Source organism: Bos javanicus, chromosome X, assembly GCF_032452875.1.
Source record: "Bos javanicus breed banteng chromosome X, ARS-OSU_banteng_1.0, whole genome shotgun sequence".
NCBI lineage: Eukaryota > Metazoa > Chordata > Mammalia > Artiodactyla > Bovidae > Bos > Bos javanicus.
In genome coordinates, this window is record NC_083897.1 from 123,495,206 (window position 1) to 123,516,866 (window position 21,661).

Below are 21,661 nucleotides of genomic sequence, written 5' to 3' on the forward strand. Positions count from 1 at the left end.
AGGGGCGGAGCCTCCGGAAGGCGGGGCTTGCGTTCGCTCGCCGCCTGAGGCGCCACGCTCTGCAGTTCAACAACGCGGTTTTCAGACCTAGGCTTCCGAGCTAAGCCTTGGCCGCACCTAATTGGCTGTACGGCCGTCACCCGCACCGCGGCCCATTTGCGGTCGGAAGAATCGGGCCTTAGCCGGCCGCCGTAGCCGCCTCTCTCTATAGTGGGCGGGGCCAAGGCTGGGGTGACCCCGCCGGAGCTGCCGCTGCCAGCGACATGTTCAAGGTGAGAGAGTGGAGCCGGGTCACAGCTGTCACCGCCCCCTCCCGGCCGCCCGGAGCCCTCCCCGCGCTCTCGTGGGCCTCTCCGGGGACCAGGCCCGGCTCGTCCCGAGGTTTTTCCCGCCTCCGGGCCGGCTGCGTCCCGGCCTCGCTGTTCATTCAGAGATCCGCGTGGAGCTAGCGGCTGCCGGGCGGAGGCGTGAGACCTGGGGTGGCTGGGTGAGGCCTTTTGGGTTGTGCTCTTGTGAATAAAACACTTAAACATTTAAAGTACCCCTAAAAGTATCCACCCTCTGGCTGGTCCCCTCTTGGGTTCGTTAGGAACGTTAGGCCACATCAGGGCACTGCGGGGTTTGGCTTTGGTTGCCTGGCAAGGTCAGGTTTCAGAACCTGCTGTATGAATGGGGGAGGGTCACCTTTGGAGAAGGTGCAGCAGGAAGTTGGAGAGGCTGGCCTGGGAAGGGCTGGGTGAGAAGGAGCAACTGGAACTTCTCTCCCCCTCCCAGCAAACGTTATGTAGTATGAACCGATTGATTTCTTTCTTTCCATTTTATGAACTCGTGTCCTTTTGAAAGAAGTTGACTTTTACAGTGAAGACTGTCTCGAAAATCTGCATTTTAATACGAAGGCATTGTTCTCCTTTAAAAAGAGTAAATGGTATTTGTATATCACGAAAAACAAATCACAGGCTATTAGAAAGGAGTCTACAAAATCGAGTCTTGAAGCAGTGCACCTGTAAAATAGTGCTAATGAAATGTCAGAATTGTACTATTTAAATGTTTTATTGAGCTGCGATGTGCTTTGGGGGCATTAGGACAGTATAAAATCAGACCATGGATTTGGCCTTCCACTTGTGGCGTTGCCACTTTGCAGCTGTGTGACCTTGGGCAAGTCACTTGGCCTTTCTGGGCCTGATTTCCTATTGGTGAAATTGGGGAACTAGCTTCTACCTCCTAGGGTTATATAAGGAATAAATACATTAGGTGTGAAGCACTTGGAAGAGGCCCTGGCACATAGGAGCGACATCTAAGTATTTGCTTTTATTTTGTTTTCAGGCAGCTCACAGTTTAGTTAGAACAACAGATCACAAAAGTATCTTGTGTTCATTTCATAAATTTGTGTTGAAACACTTACGTGCTAGGGAGTTTGGCTCAGTTTTAGGGTTGCAACAGCTAAGGATATGCTATGATCAGTTTATATTGTCATTAATGTACTGTGGTAGTAAAAAGGAGAGTAGGATCTGTCTGTCTTACTAGGAGTTCTCAACCTGTGGATCTCGTTCCCTCAGAGGGTCTGTGGGTAGAATTCGGGGGTCCCTGAACTTTGATGGGAAAATATAATCTTTTTCACTAATCTTCTGGTGAAGTTTATCATTTCTTTCAGTTATGAATGTAGGTAACTGTTTCAGTTATCCATTTTTGGATAAAACCACAATGATTTGTTATTTCTCACCATCTATAGGTTGGCTGGGCAGTTCTAAATTCGGCTGGTGGCTAGACTACAAGGTGGCCTTTCTCCCATATCAGTGGGCCTGGGGCCCGTCAGTATGGCTATCTTGGGCTTCCTCACATGGTTACTGGTTTCCAAGAAGGCTTGTCCTGAGGCATGAACACCTGCTTGCATCACATTTGCTGATGTCAAGATAAGTGACATGGCCAAGCCCAGAGTCAGTATGGTGGGGGACTACACAGAGCATAGATGTGAGGACAATAGGGTTCATTGGGAGCAATTCATTTAATAGCTACTACAGCAACAAGCTACAGTAGTATTAGCAGTACCTGTTACCAGTTGAAGTCAGTAGGACCAGTGCATGTCACAAACATTGTCATATCACATTATAGTTGTTGCAGATCTCCAAATATCATTTATATTCATCATTACATCAAAAGTATAGTAGTTATAAGACTCACTATTTTATTTAATGAGCTAATAAACACATTACTGTATCAGATTTTTGGTCTTAAAAACAATTATACTGCACTGTATTGGGATTTTATACAATTAGAAGCATTTTTTGGAGAAGGGGTCCAAAGTGCTCATCAGACTGCTGAAGAGGTCTATGGCGCAAAAAAGCAAGGAAGCCCTGGGGACTTCAGACGAGGCAAGTTTTGAGAGACAGGAGTTCCTCAACTGATTGAGTTGAAGAACAGCAGCAGTGGTACTCCATTGGAAAAGTGCCACTGACTTAGTTCTGCTGTATCAAGGGAAGGATAAAGGGAGCTGAAATTGTTGAGACTTTTTTTTTGAGTAGAAAAGCTCACAACAAACCTTGGTGGATACCAAAATGTAAGGAGGAGGAAGAGGGGAGGCCAGAAATTTTTGAAAAGCAACTTTTGATAAGTAGAAGTAGGGGCATAAGAGTGATATTTAGAAAATGAAGAGGGAAGTTCAGGTTTGTTAGTTCAGTTCGGTTCAGTCGCTCAGTCGTGTCTGACTCTTTGCCACCCCATGAACTGCAGCACGCCAGGCCTCCCTGTCCATCATCAACTCCCAGAGTCCACCCAAACCCATATCCATTGAGTCGGTGCTGCCGTCCAACCATCTCATCCTCTGTCGTCCCCTTCTCCTGCCCTCAATCTTTCCAGCATCAGGGTCTTTTCAAATGAGTCAGCTCTTTGCATCAGGTGGCCAAAGTATTGGAGTTTCAGCTTCAACATCAGTCCTTCCAATGAACACCCAGGACTGATTTCCTTTAGGATGGACTGGTTGGATCTCCTTGCAGTCCAAGGAACTCTCAAGAGTCTTCTCCAACACCACAGTTCAAAAGCATCGATTCTTCGGCACTCAGCCTTCTTTATAGTCCAACTCTCACATCCACACGTGACCACTGGAAAAACCATAGCGTTGACTAGACAGACCTTTGTTGACAAAGTAATGTCTCTGCTTTTTAATATGCTGTCTAGGTTGGTCATAACTTTCCTTCCAAGGAGTAGATGCTTTCAATTTGGGAAAACCCAATGGCATAAACAGTAAGGAAAATTATCTCACGAAATCCAGGGGAAGGGTAGATTCCAGTGGGTCAACAATGTCTTCAAGGTCCCCATCTCTTTTCTTGGCTTTCCGCAGTAAGATTGGTTCCCCTTAAGTTTGCAAGATGACTACTAGTAACACACACTTTCTCATCCACTAGAGCAAGAGAGGACAAAACTTCAGGCTTGGATTACACTCTTCCTTCAATCTGATTGGATCAGCTTATGTCAGGTGTCTGCACCTTACCCAATAGCCAGTGCCTGGGGAATGGCATGACCTGATGGGCTTAGACAAAACAGAATCAGCTCAGGATGGGGTCACTCTACCTTAATCACTTGGGAGAGAAGTGAATCCATGAACACAATGGGACACTGGAAACTGGATGTGCAACAGCAATGTCTGTTACAGAAAGATGAGTTAGATGGGTTTGGAGAAGTGTTCACTGATTTGGGCGATTTGGTTGGAAGACTTTCATGATCTTTACACATGTAGGTTTACTGGTGGAAGTGAAAACTAGATTAGTATGGGTTGGTGACTGAAAGATGAGTTAATGCAATTTAGAAGATTGACTGTCAAGGGAAGTAGGGAGAATATAGTAATTAGAGGGACGTGTTTGGTCAAGATTTTAGAGTTGTTTGTGGTTGTTGCAGTATTCAAGATTTGGCAATGTTTATGGCCTCGGGAAAATTCCATAGACAGAGAAACCTGGCGGGCTACAGTCCATGATGTCGCAGAGAGTTGGACACGGCTGAGTGTGCATGCACGCAAACACACACACCCCATGGCCCTGGGAAGAACGTAGGGGAGAAACTTTTACAAAAGAGAATCCCTCAGCTTTGCAAAGGAGGAGAGATAGTCCCTTCCACTTGTGAGATGGTAGGGAAAGAAGGATGGCAGTGATGATAGACCACTGCTTCTCAACTAGATGGTATCACCTGCCTTGGGTATGTTTTAGAAACTTGGTTGGTTTGTCACATCTTTTTTATTAAAAAATTTTGGGGGGGCATGCCATGTGACATGCGGGATCTTAGTTCCCCAAATAGGGATTGAACCTGTGCCCCCTGCAGTGGAAGCATAGAGTCCTAACCACTGGACTGCCAGGGAAGTCCCTGTTCTTCACATCTTTTAGTTGTGTTGAACATGCTGAAATATAATGCTTATAAATCTTTCCTTTTCATTCTCCATTGTGTTACCATCAAATCAATATATTGGTCTCTTTTTTTGGACTTATATGTGTAGGGCTTCCCAGGTGGCACTGCTGCTACTGCTACTGCTAAGACACTTCAGTCGTGTCCGACTCTGTGTGACCCCATAGACGGCAGCCCACCAGGCTCCCCCGTCCCTGGGATTCTCCAGGCAAGAACACTGGAGTGGGTTGCCATTTCCTTCTCCAGTGCAGGAAAGTGAAAAGTGAAAGTGAAGTCGCTCAGTTGTGTCCGACTCTTAGCGACCCCATGGACTGCAGCGCGCCAGGCTCCTCCATCCATGGAAGTTTCCAGGCAAGAGTACTGGAGTGGGGTGCCATTGCTTTAGTGGTAAAGAACTCACCTGTCAATGCAGGAGACATAAGAGATGTGGGTTCGATCCCTGGGTCGGGAAGATTCCCTGAAGGAGGAAATGGCAACCCACTCCAGTATTCTTGCCTGGAGAATCCCATGGACAGAGGAGCCTGATGGGCTACAGTCCACAGGATTGCAAAGAGTTGGACATACTGAAGCAACTTAATACAGAAAACACATATGTGTAGCTAGGTGATGAATTTTACTTCAAGATACTGGGTTGGCCAACAAGTTTGAGTTTTTCTGCAAGCTGATATGGGAAAACCCTGAATGAACTTTTTGGCCAACTCAATAGCAGAAGTTACTTAGAAAATTATTTGTCATTAATGTCAGTGTTGGGACTTCCCTGGTGGTCCAGTGGCTAAGAATCTGCCTTGCAATGCAGAGGACGTGAGTTCAATCTCTGGTTGGAGAACTAAGATCCCACATGCCTCAGAGGAATTAAGCCCGCACACTGCAACTAGAGAGTCTGTGGGCCAAAACAAAGATCCTGAGTGCTGCAACTAAGACCTCATGCAGACTAATAAATATATAAACAAATATTTTTTTAAATGGAGGTGTCAAATCTAGTAGGTGAGGACCAGTGCTCCTCAAACTTTAATGTGCATGTGACTCTTGTTAAAATGCAGATTCTGATCCAGGAGGTCTGGGTGGGGGCCTCAGAGTCTCCATTTTTTTTTGACAGGCTCCTGGGTGGTTTAGATACTGCTTGTCTCCTTTCATAATTTGAATAGCAAGAACTGAGGCAAATTGGGAAGTGAATGGGTTTTTGTTGTTGTTGTTGTTTTCCAGGTGAGTGATCTTATGAGCATGGTGAGATTTGGAAGAGGCATTGACCAAAGAGCAAAAAAGATAAGTGAGAGGCTTTGAGGGCTCTTCTGAGAGCTTGCTACTATCCCTGTCTTATGATTGCAGCCTGGGAGTGGGGATGAGCAAATGGTAGGGACTGATCAGGTTTATCAGCTTGTGTCAGCTAGGACTGGAGGACAGAAGAGTTGATGATATAGGTGTTGATGGAAAAAGTAAAGTTTGCGTGACTGGTTATGTGTATCAGTTCAGTTCAGTCTCTCAGTCGTGTCCGACTCTTTGCAACCCCAGGGACTGCAGCACACCAGGCTTCCCTGTCCACCAACTCCCGGAGTTTGCTCAGACTCACGTCCTTCGAATCGGTGATGCTGTATGTTATATGCATATACAATTAAAATATTGAAACTCTTAACCACTATTTTGGTTTAGCTATCCATCTTCAAGTCAGTAGGGGGCGCTGGTGGATTACAAAACACGTTTGAAAAGCTGCCCAGGGTTTAGTGCTTTGGCTTCCCTGGTAGCTCAGATGGTAAAGAATCTGCCTGCAATGCCGGAGACACAGGTTGGATCCCTGGGTCAGGAAAATCCCCTGGAGAAGAAAATGGCAACCCACTCCAGTATTTTTGCCTAGGAAATCCCATGGACAGAGGGGCCTGGTGGGCTACAGTCTATGGGGTTGCAAAGAATCAGACACGACTTAAGTGACTAACACTTTCACTTTTTTCCAGTATTTACATTCTGTTGCAGGAAGCAGATTTTCCAAGTGCTGCTGCCAGAAGCTTGAATATTGACTTCATACACCCAGTCTCCAGATTCATGTTACTAGATTTCATTCATTGCACATATGTCTATCACAGTTAGTTCATCTGTGAGTTGGGTGCTCTACTGTACCTTGCCAGGTGTAAATGAAACGACCCATTTTTTTTTTTAACCTGGGAGAGAATCCCCAAATTTGGCCACATAGCAGAATTATTTGTGAGACAGTCTCCAAGGTGCTGCTCATGGATCTGATTGAGTTTTTAAGTGAGGTCTAGGAACCTCTAGTTTTGAAAAAGCCCCTCAGGTGACTGTGAAACCTAGGTTTTAGGAGCTCATGATGCGATCAGGGGCACAGATAGGGATAGTTCATTTGGATGCACTGGGACAAGTGCTCTGATGTAAGAGTCAGGGAAATGTAGAGCAGTAGTTCTCAACCTTGATTGCATGTTAGACTCACCTGGGTAGTTTTATAAAAATGTTGTCTATTTTTATTTTTGGCTGCCTTGGGTCTTTGCTGCTGTGCAAGGGCTTTCTCCATTTGCGGAGATCCGAGGCTCCTTGTGGAGCACAGGTTTCGGTAGTGCAGGCTTCGGTATTTGTGGCTCATGGGCTTAGTTGCCCCAAGCATGTGGGATCTTCCCAGACCAGGGATTGGATCTGTGTCCCCGGCATTGGCAGGCGGATTCTTAACCATTGGACAACCAGGGAAGCCCTCACTGGGTAGTTTTCTATAAGTCCCTGTGCCCAGACTGCACCAGACCAGTGCCATCAGAATCTTGGGTTGAGCTCTAGGCATCTAGTTTGTAGGGCATGTAGCCAAACTTGAGAAGTACTGACTTAGAGGAACAAGCACCAGCAGGGGGCATCAGGAGACTTGGTAGAGAACATGCTCTGGTCCTGGTCTTTGAAATGGTGCACACAAGGTTGAAAGAGCCTTCTTAAGCAGAGAGAAAAAGCTCATGCAAGGACACAGGTGAGAGTTCAGTGCTAGGATAAAACCTGGGCTTCACTGTGTAGCCTGGGGTGAGATACTAAAGTGATCTGTAGCTTTGTCCTCATCTGTAAAAGAAGGATGGGACTAGTTGCAACCTGGGACTTCCCTGGTAGTCCAGTGGTTAAGACTCTGTGCTTCCAATTGCAGGGGGCTCAAGTTCAATCCCTGGTCAGGGAACTAAGATTCCACACGCCAGTTGGTGCCGCACCCTCGCCCCCCCTCCACCCCCTGCAAAAGACTAGTACCAACCTTAAATTGTTGTGTGGATTTATATTAACTCAGACCCAGAGTTTAGCACAGCGTTTGGTACAAAGTAAGTGCTCTGTAGACATGAGCTGTTAATATCTTTTAGTTGGTGTCTTGTATAGGAGGCTGCTATGGTAGTGTTATGGTGGTGCACAGTCTTGGGACTTTCCAAAATTATTTTTTAATGTCAAAACTTGGTATTTGATTGGATGTGGCAGAGTTGGGAGAAGGAGAATTTCAGGATGCTGCCCAGGCTTTTGGCTTGGAAAATTGAGTGGCTGTTAGAACTATTGAATGAGATGGGAAAGTGGAAGAAGGCTGAGTTTGGCTTGAAAGAGATGATAACTTGCTTTTGAATAGGTTGGAATTGTAGAAGTTTCTGTGGACATTAGAGGTGGTAATCAGTTAACAGGGAAGTAATCAGTTAACATGGAACCCAGGAGGGTGGAGTTTTCCTGAGGAGGTGTGGGCTGAAGGTAAAGGAATCATCAAATGCCTCAAGGGCCAGAAGATAGCCTAGTGAGAGCTGGTCTATGTTACTTCCTTCCTGTAGAACAGAGATGTGACCTGTACTCAGAGCTCACTCCTCAGAAGGGCCTGAGGTGGCCGTATCCTTGGCTATAAGGTGTTATTACCTCGCATGTGCTTTGTGACTGTTTGGTCTTGATGTAGTGCCTTTATTGCTTGTCTTTCTGAAATACATTTTCTTATTATGAATAGTATGTTACTAGTATAAACTGAGGGGAGAATTACACTGATAAATGGAAAAGGAAAATCATCTGTAAATTGGAAAAGAAGTACTGTAACTTTATTTGACTTGAATATTACATGTCACATATTTTGAAATAAAGATTTTTTTGCCCTTACAGTTTAAGTATCTCTGAGGGAATTCTCCTTGAGGAATTATAGTGAATACATTTTGCTCACATAAAAATATATTTACATGCAGAACTAACTGAATGTTCTTCCTTTCTTACCCTTCAAAGATGTTGGGTGGTACGTCACAAAGGAGAAGGAAAAACTGCTCTGTACCGCAGGCTGCAGTCAGAAAGCACAGGCTCAGGTTCTGGTTGTGTTTCTGCTTTCTGGCTGAGCAACTTTAATGAGGTTTCTTTATCTCCCCAAGTCCCCTTATCAGGGTGCTGTGGCCCCACACATGGCACAGGGTTGTTGGAAGGTTTAGATGGAATAACATGTAGGAAGAATGGTAAACCGCCAAGCACTAAACCGATGTAAGGTACTTTTGACCCCTTTTGCATCATACCTGTCCACCAAAATGATCTAGAGTTTCAGGTTAGCACTATCGACCTAGGGCTATAAAAAGTAACTCAAACTTGAGTAAATTCACTTCTCATTTGGAACTGAATTCTGCTCAGGACACTGTACCACTCTTCCCAACGACTTTGAAAATACAAATAGCTTCTCACGTGCAGCTAACAATGGAAGAGAAGGAGGAAGTAGATGAATTCTACCGTAAAAGAACGGGGAGCAGAGACAAAATGGGGAACAGTAGATAATGCACTTGACATTTATGGTAAATTTATTGCCCCATGAGACCTATGCATATTTACTGACTTTTTATGATTTAAAGGTTTAATGTTTTAATTACATGTATATGTACTCCACACCCATGTCCTTTCTAGGCTAGCTGGGACTTCTTAGAGCCTGAGAAATGAACTTTGATACTTGTTTGTACAGTACATTTAAAATTACTGCAAGTAGTTAGATGCACAAGAAATCTCTGTAGCATTGATACATACCTATTTCAAAAACTTGAGAATTGACTTATAATATGACAGGAAAGTACCAAAAGATTTTTTTTAATGAAGGAATTAGAAGAGTTTGTATCAGTTGATTTTCCCCAGTAATGCTAAAGTGGAAATTTATGGTTAGTGCATACAACATGAAACTTCATATGGCTATTTTCAGGGAGGAAAAAAACTCAGTCTCGAGATATATTTTAGAATTTGGAAACTACTTGTTTTTCACTCTTGCTGCATGGCCTCATGCCAGTTTTATTAGAAACCTTGAACTGCCAATTACTTAGTGTGGTGGATTTCAAAACTTGGTTCATTGTACACTAAAACTTGTAGAAGGAGAAATTTAGAGCAAGGGTTGTCTAGTTTTCATTATGCTGACAGCCTATAACTTTGAATATTAAGCTGTGTTTTCATGATAATAGCACTATAGACAGTAAGTTGTATTTTGAATGAATATTGTTTTAAAGGCACTTTGAATACAGCCACCCTTTGTCTTCCTCCTTCTTTCTCACTCTTTGAAGCAAGCAGTTTGTTTTGTTCCAAGCCCTCACTGGCTCCAACTTAAGGACGTCTTTGTTTGGTTGGGTGAGGATGAGGAACCCTCTGTGGGAGCTAGAGACAGGTTTACAAGTGCATGTTCACTGCTTTAGCTGGGACACAGACACAGTGGTTTCTTTTTTCCAGATGTTCCTATTCATTCCTTTGAACAGTCTTTTAAAATAGGATATATGAAAACAGTAAAGTTTCATTTTTCTTTCCCCCCCACTCTGTAGATGTCAGTCTTGTGAAGTAACAGCTTGCTTTTCTTGTGCTTGCTGAAATGAATCTCCTTTCCCATTAAAGGTGCTGCTTCATGTGTCATTTGATGACATGGGTTAAACTGGTGAGTGAGTAGGTGAACACCAAGTGATGGGACTCCAACAAGTTTCCTAAATCGTTTGCTAATGGCTTACCTCACTTGGCAAATATTGACACTGAGCCTGTTGGTAGAGTCACATGGTTCGGGAGTACTGTTAAAAGTTGCTGTGTTTAGTCCAAATATTGACTTTTCCTGTTTTTGTTCCTTATTTTCGCAGAGATTTTCATTATGAGTCTAGACTGCCATCAGCTGATTTGAGCCTTGCACACGATTTTTTTTTTTTACAAAAGAATTTTGCAGTTTCCTTTTCTTTGAAGGATAAGAAGCCTGTGAATAACTGAGATGAGGTTGAGGGCAGTTGTCAGTGAGTTCACCGTTCTCTGTGCACATGGTGGTCTGTTACAAAAAGAAGTCTGGGTCTAGATAGACTTTACTTTGACAGAATACCTCTTCCTCTTAGAAGATGGAAATCGTTTTAGTTGTTAGAAAATGTAGAAGCATTTGAAAGGGAAGTCTTGAAGTAAATATTCCCTTGTGTGTTTTTTTTTTGCTACCTATATTTCCTTAACTTAGAAAAGATTGAATGGATCTTGGGATGCCATTTGGGTTTAGGTAAGCACTGTTAAATTTCTGTCTGAATGAGGAAGTTCAGAATAAATTTGCTACATGGTAAATTATATGTCATCTTTGTTCCAAGTCTGTGAAACCAGTACAGCCCAACCAGATGACTCAAAACCGGCCCGAATGAACAATTATCTCACTCTTTGGCTCTGAGGTTTCCTTCCTGTTTATCAGACAAGTTTATTTATTTATTTTTTGTGTGTGAATTCAACAAAATTCTGTAACTATTTTAAAAGATGAAACAATTGCAGATGAAACATATTTGCTTTGCTTTGCTGACCTAATTTTGTGGTGAATTCTGCCCTCCAATGATAAAACAGAAGGTGGTTTTCTGGAAAAAAAAATGTTAATCTTGAAAATAGCCTTGGTTTTTTTTCTTCCCTTATCTCTTTAGATCACAGTGTGTTTATAGTGGATGAGGAGGAACTAGGAAATATCAGTTACCCCATCACCGAATTAACAGAATTCAGAGTTTCTCATAAGATAAGTTCTGTTTGTCATACTTGGAAGACAGTTTTTCTTTTCGTTGGTTAAAGTCTGAACTCTTAAAATACTAACTTTATAGTCCCTTCACTGTGAAACAGATCGAAATGATTGTGGTTTGTCTTGTTGAAGTGTAAGGGCTTCCAGATTTCTACATGCAGATGAGGGCCTGTCAATATAGTCATTATTAAGAGGACAGATTTAATTACCTTGTCAATACATTTCTTCCAAACATGCTGTCACTGATCAGTATATTTATTCCAGAAATGTCATCTGATCAAAACATTTTATCCTTTTTCATTTGGAATTACCATCACATTCTCTGGCAGGTTGTTTAGAATATCCTCAGGAGCCAGCCATTTTTGTTTCTTGCATGTTATAAAATTAATATTCATTGCAAAAACTTCAGGATATTCAGTTAATTCTAAAGAATCATCCTTAATCCCACCACCTGTATATAACCATTGTCATATCTTTTTCAGACTCATTTCTGGGCATACTTATATAGACATCCTTAGTTTGATATTTTCAAAAACCTCACAAATCCCCCACCCCTTTAAAAAAATCTAATTTATTTCATTTTCTAATTTGCTTTATTTCAGATATATTGAGACATTTTCTTACAGTCTTAAAATTTCATGTGAAGGCATTTAGAAATGAAAGCTGTATGATCACATAATGAAAGTGAATTTCCTTTATTTGTTATATAAATAGTTACAGTAAGTTCTGATATGATCTATCAAGGTTACTACTTTGGAGAGAAAAACACTTATTTTTGAGGAGGAAAAGGTATACTGTATTTTTTTCTGGTTGCTTTTTTTTATGTTTACCACCTTAACCATTGTTCTTAAGTTCCATACTTTTAAATTATGGTGATAAAACTCATATAACATAAAATTTACCATTTTAACCATTTTTAAGTGTATTGTTCAAGTGTGTTACATATACTCACATTGTTGTAGAAAAGATTTTCATGTTACCAAACCAAAGCTCTATACCCATTTAACAACAACTCCACATTTTCTCCTTCCCTACAGCCCCTGGTAACCACCATTTTGCTTTCTGTTTCTATGAATTTGACTCTTTAGATGCTTCATATAGATGAAATCATACAGTATTTGTCTTTGTGACTGACTTATTTCACTTAAGGTTCTAACATTCCATTGTATATATATATGGCATTTGCTTAGCCATTTATCTGTCCATGGACAGTTGGGTGACTTTTCACCTTTTATTTGTTGTAAATAATGAACGTGGGTGTGCAAATACATCTTTGAGGCCCTGATTTCAATTCTTTTGCATTTATATCCAGGAGAGGAATTGATGGATCATACAGTAATTCTGCTTTTAATTTTTTGAAGAGTTTCCATGTTGTTTTCCTTAGTGATTGTACCATCTTATAATCTCACCAATAGTGAATGCACAAGGGCTCTAGTTTCTCTCTTATCTTCTCCAGCACTTTTATTTTCTGTTTTTTTTTTTTTCATAGTAGTCACCCTGAGGGGTATGAGATGAGAAAATACCTATTTGAAAAATAGTGTAAATCATGCTAAAATAACTTTTCCTTGTAAAAAGTCAAATAGTACAATTATGATAATTATCTGTTTTCCATCATCTGCGTCCCTCTAATCCTCTTCTAAGAGAAAGCCTCTGTTACCAGTTTGGTGTGTGACCCTCCAGATTAGAAAGGATTGCTGTATCAAATGTAAGTACTGTACTGAATGCTTATTATGAGGGGAGGCATATTCTTTTAATGTTTGGAGAATGCAGACTCATTTAGTTTCTCTTTATTTTTTATTCAGTTTATGGCACATTACTAAGGACAGCAATGCAGCCTGATTTGGGCAAAATTGTTTATTGTTTTCATCATTTTGTTTTACCCTAAATTCTTTTACATAATCTATTTTTTGTTTTATGTTCTTTTTTTTAGAACATGAATAACCTCAAAAGTATTGTCAGTTTTCATAGACGTAAAAAAAAAATCCCTATCAGATTTTTCCCTCTTAAGCAACTGGAAAGAATCAGATTAAAAGCATTTTGTTTTTAAGTGAAAAATGCTTTCAAATGGAAATTTTTGCAGAAAAGGTTGATTGAGGATCAAAGAAGTAGTGTAACATTTAGGGAGAAAATGCATAATTGTGCCTCATTTCCTGTAAATATAGGAATATCTAATTTTAAATGGCATTTACTTTTAAAATGTTTCCAAATGCCATTTATTTTCTACCCATAGTGATAGATACAAAAGTGATGTTATCCAATAACCTTGGAGATAGCTACACATTTTAGTGTACAGGTTATATGACAGCTAGTTATATAATAGCTAAAATGGGCAGCAATTAAAGCATTAGATTTATTTATACAGTTTTGATACCAAGTTATTTATTTTGAATAGATTATCGTTGAAACCCCATCTGATCTTGAAATTAAAAGAGAGCTTCTGGATTGAGAATGTTGATATGTAAAAGTCATGATTTATGGTTGCTTGTATTTGTTCCATCTAGAGATTGTAGCTGTTGTTGTTTAGACACTCAGTTTTGTCTGACTCTGTGACCCCATGGATTGTAGATTCCTCTGTCTATGGGATTTCCCAGGCAAGAGCACTGGACTGGGTGGCCATTTCCTTCTCCAAGGGATCTTCCTGACCCAGGGATCCAACCCAGGCCTCCTGCTTGGCAGGCCGATTCTTTACCACTGAGCCACCTGGGAAGCCCATAGATTGTAGCTAATTATGAGTATAACCGAAAAGATTGTAGTGTGGTATGAGAAATCATCCTTATGATCCAAACCTTTGTTTCTTTTGTTACTCTTTACAGAGACTGTTCCTAGTGACATTGAGTCTTAACATCAGTTGGGTGACTTTGCTTTAAAAAAAAGGAAGACAGGAAGGCAGGCAGAAACTTTCTGATTGTTGATTTCCTTTCTCTCTACAGTTGTTCCCCAGAATTTCCAGTTGTGGTACATGATTCCTTTTTCTGTGTTACTCCTGTCCTTTGTCTGGTAATGCACTTATCACAAGTGGCGTAATTATTTGTTTATCCAAACTTTATTAGATTGTGGGAGCAGTGACCGCATCTTATTGTCTTTGAAGTCTGTTTTCACTGTTTCATTAAAGAATTGCTTTGATGTTGTCTTGTGTGTGGCTTGGTAAGGCTATTAAAGGACGTAGGGAAACTCAGAGAAAAAGAGCTTTTTGGAAAAAGAGAACTCATTATGAAGTAGCAATTGAAAAACCTGATGGGGATGTCCATGGGGAACTAGACAACCAAGCTGAGGCTTAGGGAGTGACCAGGCCTCGGAATTGGCCTACTGATTTGGGTATCAGTAGCAGAGAATGGGAGTTGAAGACTTAGATTTAATGAAGTTGTGCTGGAGTGAGAAGAAGAGAGGATTAAGTACTACTCTGACTCATCAACCTTGAAGAGATGGGCAGACAGAGAAAGAGAAGGCCCATATAGAGATCGGTGGAGTGCCCTACAAAGCTTAGAGAATGGAGCTAGAGCAGAATCTTAGAAACTAAAGGAAGAGAGAGTTTGGTGGAGGGGTCACCAGTTTCAGGGCACAACTGAGATGCCAGATGTCCTTTGCAGTTTACTTACTGGGAGGTCATTGGTGGCCTGGGAAAGGCCACTTTCAGATATCTTGAGTAGTGAGGGGAGGAGGGAATGAAATAGAGAAAGGAGGCAGAATCTGTCTTTCTAACTTTGTGTTGACCTATACATACAGGAAAGTGCACAGATCACAAGAAATTTTTGCAAACAGACTGTACTGGTATATCTTGTACTCGAGAAACCTTCAGGGCCCTTCTGCTTACTCCCCAGCTCACTAAGGATATCCACTGTTCTGTCTTCTAACCAGTCTTTTTTTTTTTTTTTAATGTCAGTGGAAGGAGATAGAAGGATAGGACAGTAGTTAGGGGACTAGGGGTAGAGGGAATTGTGTTGTGTTTAAGATGGGAAAGATTTTCTTGAATGTAAATAAATCCCATAACTTCTCTAGTAGTTGGCCAGTCACTGTTTCTTTTTATGTTTAGGACAATTTTCATTTCATCCTTTCAAGTGTTTTTAAAAGTAAGTACAATTCAGTGTTTTTACAAACTTAAGTTGAATAATTGTTCCTCAAGCATCTGCTTTTGGAATAGTGGTTTTCTAAACTTGGCTGATCATGGGAATAGATTCTTGGGACTCTCTTAGGTTTACTGAATCAGACACTCTGGGGGAAGGCATTGGAATCTGTGAGTCTAAAAAAAATTTCCAGGTGATTCTGAAACCTTTTACGTTACACAGTCCTGGTACACAGTACATTTTATTGAAAAGGAAACTGGTGTGTGTATGTATACATACAGAAATGTACACTCATATATGTGTATATATATTTAAATTTATATATATGTATAGATATTTAAATTTATTTTATTGACCTATAGTTGATTTACAGTGTCATGTTAGGAAATTGGCATATATTTTTAGTGGAAATTCTAGTAAAATAATATATCTATAATGGTGGGAGAATAAAAGTATACTCTTCTTAATAATAAGAGAGACTATATGCTATGTTTTCCATAAAATTGATAAAGCAAATTATCAGGGTTTTGAGCCCCACCGTTCCTGAGCATCCTTGAATAATTCTGAGGATGACTGATTCAGTTTGAGATTTTTATGTGTCCCTAAAGCAGTCTGTTAGTCAGAGCTATGGTTTTTCCAGTAGTCGTGTACAAATGTGAGAGTTGGATCATAAAGAAGGCTGAGCGCCAAAGAATTGATGCTTTCGAACTGTGGTGCTGAAGGACCACAGCTGAGGGACTCTTGAGAGTCCCTTGGACTGCAAGGAGATGAAACCAGTCAATACTAAAGAAAATCAACCCTGAATATTCATTGGAAGGACTGTTGCTGAACCTTAAGCTCCAATACTTTGGCCACCTGATGCAAAGAGCCGACTCATTAGAAAAGACCCCGATGCTGGGAAAGATTGATGGCAAAAGGAGAAGGGGGTGGCAGAGGATGAGATGGTTAGATAGCATCACCCATTCAATGGACATGAATCTGAGCAAATTCTGGGAGATAGTGAAGGACAGGGAAGCCTGGGGTGCTGCAGTCCGTGGGGTCGCAAGGAGCCGGACACAACTTAGCGACTGAACAGCAACAGCATAGCAGTTTTCCTGGGACACAATCAGAAAGTTGTCCTGGAGCTAGAGTTCTGGACAGTACACTTTTATTTGCAAAACAAGGACAGTTTAGCCTCTGGGTACCCATTGTGATCTGAGTGTGAACTCACCTGATTCATATCTTAGTTAAATATGTACAGGAATCTGCCCTTGCTGCTAGTGCTGAAGGCTAAACTCAATCTTATGTCTGAATCTTAAAAAAAATTTTTTTTAAGTTATAACCTGAGTTTTTTTGAGTTAACTCATAAGCTTCCTGTAAACTCTCAGGGACCATGTCTGCTTAAGTGTCGTATCATGGTGTGCATGCGTGTGTTCACTTCAGTTGTCTGACTCTTTGCGACTCTGTGGACCATAGCGTGCCAGGCTCTTCTGTCCATGTGATTCTACAGGCAGGAATACTGGAGTAGGTTGCTGTGCCCTCCCCCAGGAGATCTTCTTGACCCAGGGATACAACCTGTGTCTCTTACGTCTCCTGCACTAGCAGGTGGGTTCCTTACCACTGGTGCTACCTGGGAAACCCATGTTACCTGATGTGGAAAAGATATGTAAAAAATATTTGTTTTAAAATGAAATTCTAGTTGACCTCTTCCAATTGTTATATCTTATATAACACTACTTCCCTAGCCAGATTTGTTTTTGTTCTTGTCAGTCCTTGATGAGCTCCAGTGTAGAGAGCAAGAAGTGGAAGCCTTTTGAACAGTGGTGGCCTGCTCTTTTACAATATTTCCTGTTAGGGCTCCATCCAACCAACTGCCCATCCTGGTGCTCAGTTTGCATTGACAATCAAGCGCTCTGTGGACTATGTAAAACAAAAGTTGAGAGACAGAGTCCACAGGTCTAAGATGGAGAATATACCTTGATAAGCACAACATATAAGATGTATTCTTAGGGAATATAGTCAGACAGAAAGAAAGAGGGTTTAACCACATGAGCCAGAGAACTCCATGACACTCCGTCTGAAGTTTGCAAACTCAGGGCCACCAGCTGACCTGTTTCCCCTATGACTATGGGTCTCTTACAGCTACCCCTTTAAAATCTCAAGGAAGCCAATACATTGGTCTCCTTAATTTGAGACCTTCAGCTAGCTGAGTTCCAGGAGGGGCGTCTAGTGACTGAAGGGCACACTACAGAGGATAGGCTGGACCAAAAGCAGTGCAGCCTTTGGATCTAGTTAGTGCCGTGGCTGTAGCTTAGCACTCATTGAAGATACAGAGTGGACTTGACTTTGATCTAGCAAACCAGACTCTTCTAATTCAAGGTAGAGAATGTTTAATCGGCTCTTAGAAGGTGCATATATACCCAGTTTCTGAGCCAAACCATCTACCTAGGTGGAGAGTGAGCCTGGCAACAAGGAAAGATCCTCAAAGACTGTCACTTGGGACAGTGAGTGCTCAGGCCATGGGTACACATAGTCTAGAGATCCTAGCCCCTCACCAGAAGAGGTCCAGGGGCGATCTCACTTCTCAGGAGGTATTTTCAGTCTGGTTGTACCATGATGGGTTAGGATCCCTCATGGAGAGAGAACACCTTTGTGTTCATGTCTCACAGGGCAGCATAACAGGAGTGCCCATGAAGAAAAGGTCAGAAAGCCAGCACTTTAGTGATTATGACCCATTGGTTAAATCTTTCTTGAGGACATCAAACTTGCAGATTCATATTCTTTTTCTTCATTGGGGAGATAAAAGATTGAAGAAGATTCTTCTGTGCTGCTTTTATTGCCCTCACACTTTCCTGGGGTGATCTCTGCCCATTTTAACAGACTTTCCTTCTTAAATTCTGATATTGAGTAGCTTAACCCAAACAGTCAATATGAGCTCTGATAAATTATGATAGCCACCCAGTAGGGGCCCACCATTGAGAATCTCCATTTTGATAACGTCTGGTCAAGCCAGATGGAGTAGTCTCTCACCAAGAGGAGCCCTCTTTGATATCAAAAAAGAAAATAAACCACCCAAGATGCTGGGTAGTGAATCAGCATCAGACTTCTCTGCCTGTTGATCCTTTACCCAGGCTCTTCTGTGAGTTTCCACTGCACAGGTCAATACCACGAGATCCTTACCATGGTCAGGTGTATGGCTGACTCATTCCTGAGAATGACCCTTGACCTGCAGTTTCCACCCATATTTTGGCATAAACGACATGATTTATGTGTGTGTATGAATTTTTTTTGACAATTTATACACACTGAGATGCACAGGTTGTAAGTTATACGGATTGTAATGAGAGCTTTGACAAATGTACACACCTTCTGTAACTCTCACCCAATCGAGATATTGATCATTGCTGTCACTGCAGAAAGTCCCATTGTGCCCCTTCTCCACAAGTCTACCCCACACACACTTCACCTCCCAAGCATTGTTGTTGTTCAGTTCTTAAGTCGTGTCTGACTCTTTGTGACTCCATGGACTGTGGGACGCCAAGCTCCTCTGTCCTCCACTATCTCCCGGAGTTTGCTCAAACTCATTCCATTGAATTGATGATGCCATCCAACCATCTCATCCACTGTCTCCTCCTCCTACTGCCCTCAGTCTTACCCAGCATCAGGGTCTTTTCCAAAGAGTCAGCTCTTCACATCACATGGCCAAAGTATTGAAACTTCAGCTTCAGCATCAGTCCTTCCAGTGAATATTCAGGGTTGGTTTTCTTTAGGATTGAGTGGTTTCATTTCCTTGCAGTCCAAGGGATTCTCAAGAGTCTTCTCCAGCACTTCAGTTCAGAAGCATCAGTTCTTTGGCGCTCAGCCTTCTTTATGGTCCAACTCTCACATCTGTACATGACAACTGGAAAAACCATAGCTCTGACTATAAGGACCTTTGTCGGCAAAGTGATGTCTCTATATTTTAATATGCTGTCTAAGTTTGTCACAGCTTTTCTTCCAAGGAGCAAGTGTCTTTTAATTTTGTGGCTGCTGTCACCGTCCACAGTGATTTTGGAGCCCAGGAAAATAAAATCTGTCAATGTTTCTACTTTTCCCCTTCTATTTTCCATGAAGCGATGGGACCAGATGCCATCATCTTAGTTTTTTGAATGTTGAGTTGTAACCCAGCTCTTTCACTCTCCTCTTTCACCCTCATCAAGAGGCTCTTTAGTTCCTCTTCACTTTCTGCCATTAGAGTGTTATCATCTACATATCTGCGGTTGTTGATATTTCTTCCAGCAATCTTGATTCTAGCCTGGGATTCATCTAGCCTGGAATTTCACATGATATACTCTGCATAGAAGTTAAGCAAACAGGGTGACGGTGTAAAGCCTTGTAGTACTCCTTTCTCAAATTTGAGTCAGTCTGTTGTTCCATGTCTGGTTCTAACCGTTGCTTCTTGACCTGCATACAGGTTTCTCAGGAGACAATTATTGACTATGCTAATTTCTATCACTGCATATTAGGACTAAGACCACAGATTTTAAAGCATAAAGATTTCCTTAAAATCTAAATGGTGAGAGATATCAGGAAATAATATTTAATCAAGTAAATTGGCACTTCTCAAGGCGGGAGGAGGCCTCCAAGGAGACTTTTGTGAGTATCTGGACACATTTTTGACTTATAGCTGGGAGAGGTTGCACTAGTATCTAGTGGGTACCGGCCAGGATGCTGCTGTGCCCCCTGCAGTGCACAGGACAGCCTCCCGACAGAGAATGATCCAACTCAAAATGTTAGCATTGCTGAGACTGAGAAACCCGGAAGTAAACCTCTGCAGAGAGAATTGTGGCCCTGGGGGGTGTTAATTTCTGGATGGCCCAGGTCTCTGGGGATGAGGTTTTGTTGTTGTTTTAATTTGTTGAGAGCCTGCAGTAAACTGAAAGGGCAACTGCAGGAGAGAGCTTTCTTAAGTGCTACCACCCTTGGAGCCACAGTTCCTGCTGTGGAATGGGAGGGAAGGGAGGCTTGGGTCAGGAGAGGCTGACAGGAGAAGAAGGAGATGAAGAAAACAGCTTGGGCAATAAAAGGGCAGGCTTAGCATAATATTAAAACGAGAAAAATGGGCAAGAGTGGGGAAAAGTAGAGATTAATGACTCCTAGGCACAGCAGATAAGAATCTGCCTGCCAGTGCAGGAGACTCAGGTTCAATCCCTCGTCTGGGAAAATCCCACATACTGCGGAGCAGCTAAGCCTATGCTTTAGAGCCCTGGAACTGCAGCTTCTGAGCCTGTGTGCTGCAACTTCTGAAGCCTGCTCACTTAGTGCCTGTGCTCCACAACAAGAAAAGCCACTGCAATGAGACGTTCCTGCTTCACTGCAGCTAGAGAAACCCCACACAAAGCAATGAAGACCCAGCACAGCCAAAATAAATAAGTAAACTTAAAAAAAAGTTAATGACACCTAAAGTACACGAAGCAGAATAAAAAATAAACAAGTGAGACTACATCAAACTCAAAAACTGCTGCACAGCAAAAAAAAAAACAACACCATCAACAAAGTGAAAAGACAGCCTATGAAATGGAAAAAAATGTTTGCATACCATGCATCTGATAAAGGATTGATATCTAATACATAGAAAGAACACATACAACTCAGTAACAAAAAACCAAATAACCCAGTTAAAAAATGGGCAAAAGACCTGAATAGACATTTCTCCAAATATGATATGCAAAAGGCCAGAAGATACATAAAAGGATGTTCAACATCACATGTCATTAGGAAAATGCAAATTAAAACCACAATGAGCTATCACCTCACTCCTGTTACAATGGCCATCATGAAAAAGACGAGATGAATGCTGGCATAGATGTGGAGAAAAGGGAGCCCTTGTACACTGTTGGTGGGACTGTAAATTGATAGGGCTACTATGGAAAACAGTGTAGAGAGTCTTCAAAAAAGACTAGCAGCAGAACTATTGTGCTCCAGCAATTCCACTTCTAGGACTACATCCAAGAGACACAAAAACACAAACTCAAAAAGGCATCTGCACCCCCATGTTCATAGAGTTATTTATAATAGCCAGGACAAGGTTTCATTATATATATGTATGTGTGTGTGTACACAATATATATACATTTCTTTATTTACTCATCTATCAATAGACACTTAAGATTGTTTCCTTGTCCTGGCGTCTATTGATAGATGAGTAAATAAAGAAATGTATGTATATTGTACACACACGCACATACATATATATAATGAAATATTGTTCAGCCATAAAAATGAAATCCTACCATTTGTGACAACACGGATGGAC

General features: G+C 41.6%; 1 protein-coding gene across 1 annotated transcript in view; it reads left to right on the forward strand.

The window, feature by feature from the left end:
• Positions 1-27: 27 nt before the first annotated feature.
• The window catches only part of APOO (apolipoprotein O), a 53,620-nt gene continuing 31,986 nt past the window's right edge, over positions 28-21,661 (forward strand). The window contains exon 1 of the mRNA XM_061407839.1: positions 28-272. Within this exon, the coding sequence (XP_061263823.1) occupies positions 264-272 (9 nt within the window). The 5' untranslated portion in view covers positions 28-263. The remainder of the gene's footprint in view (positions 273-21,661) is intronic.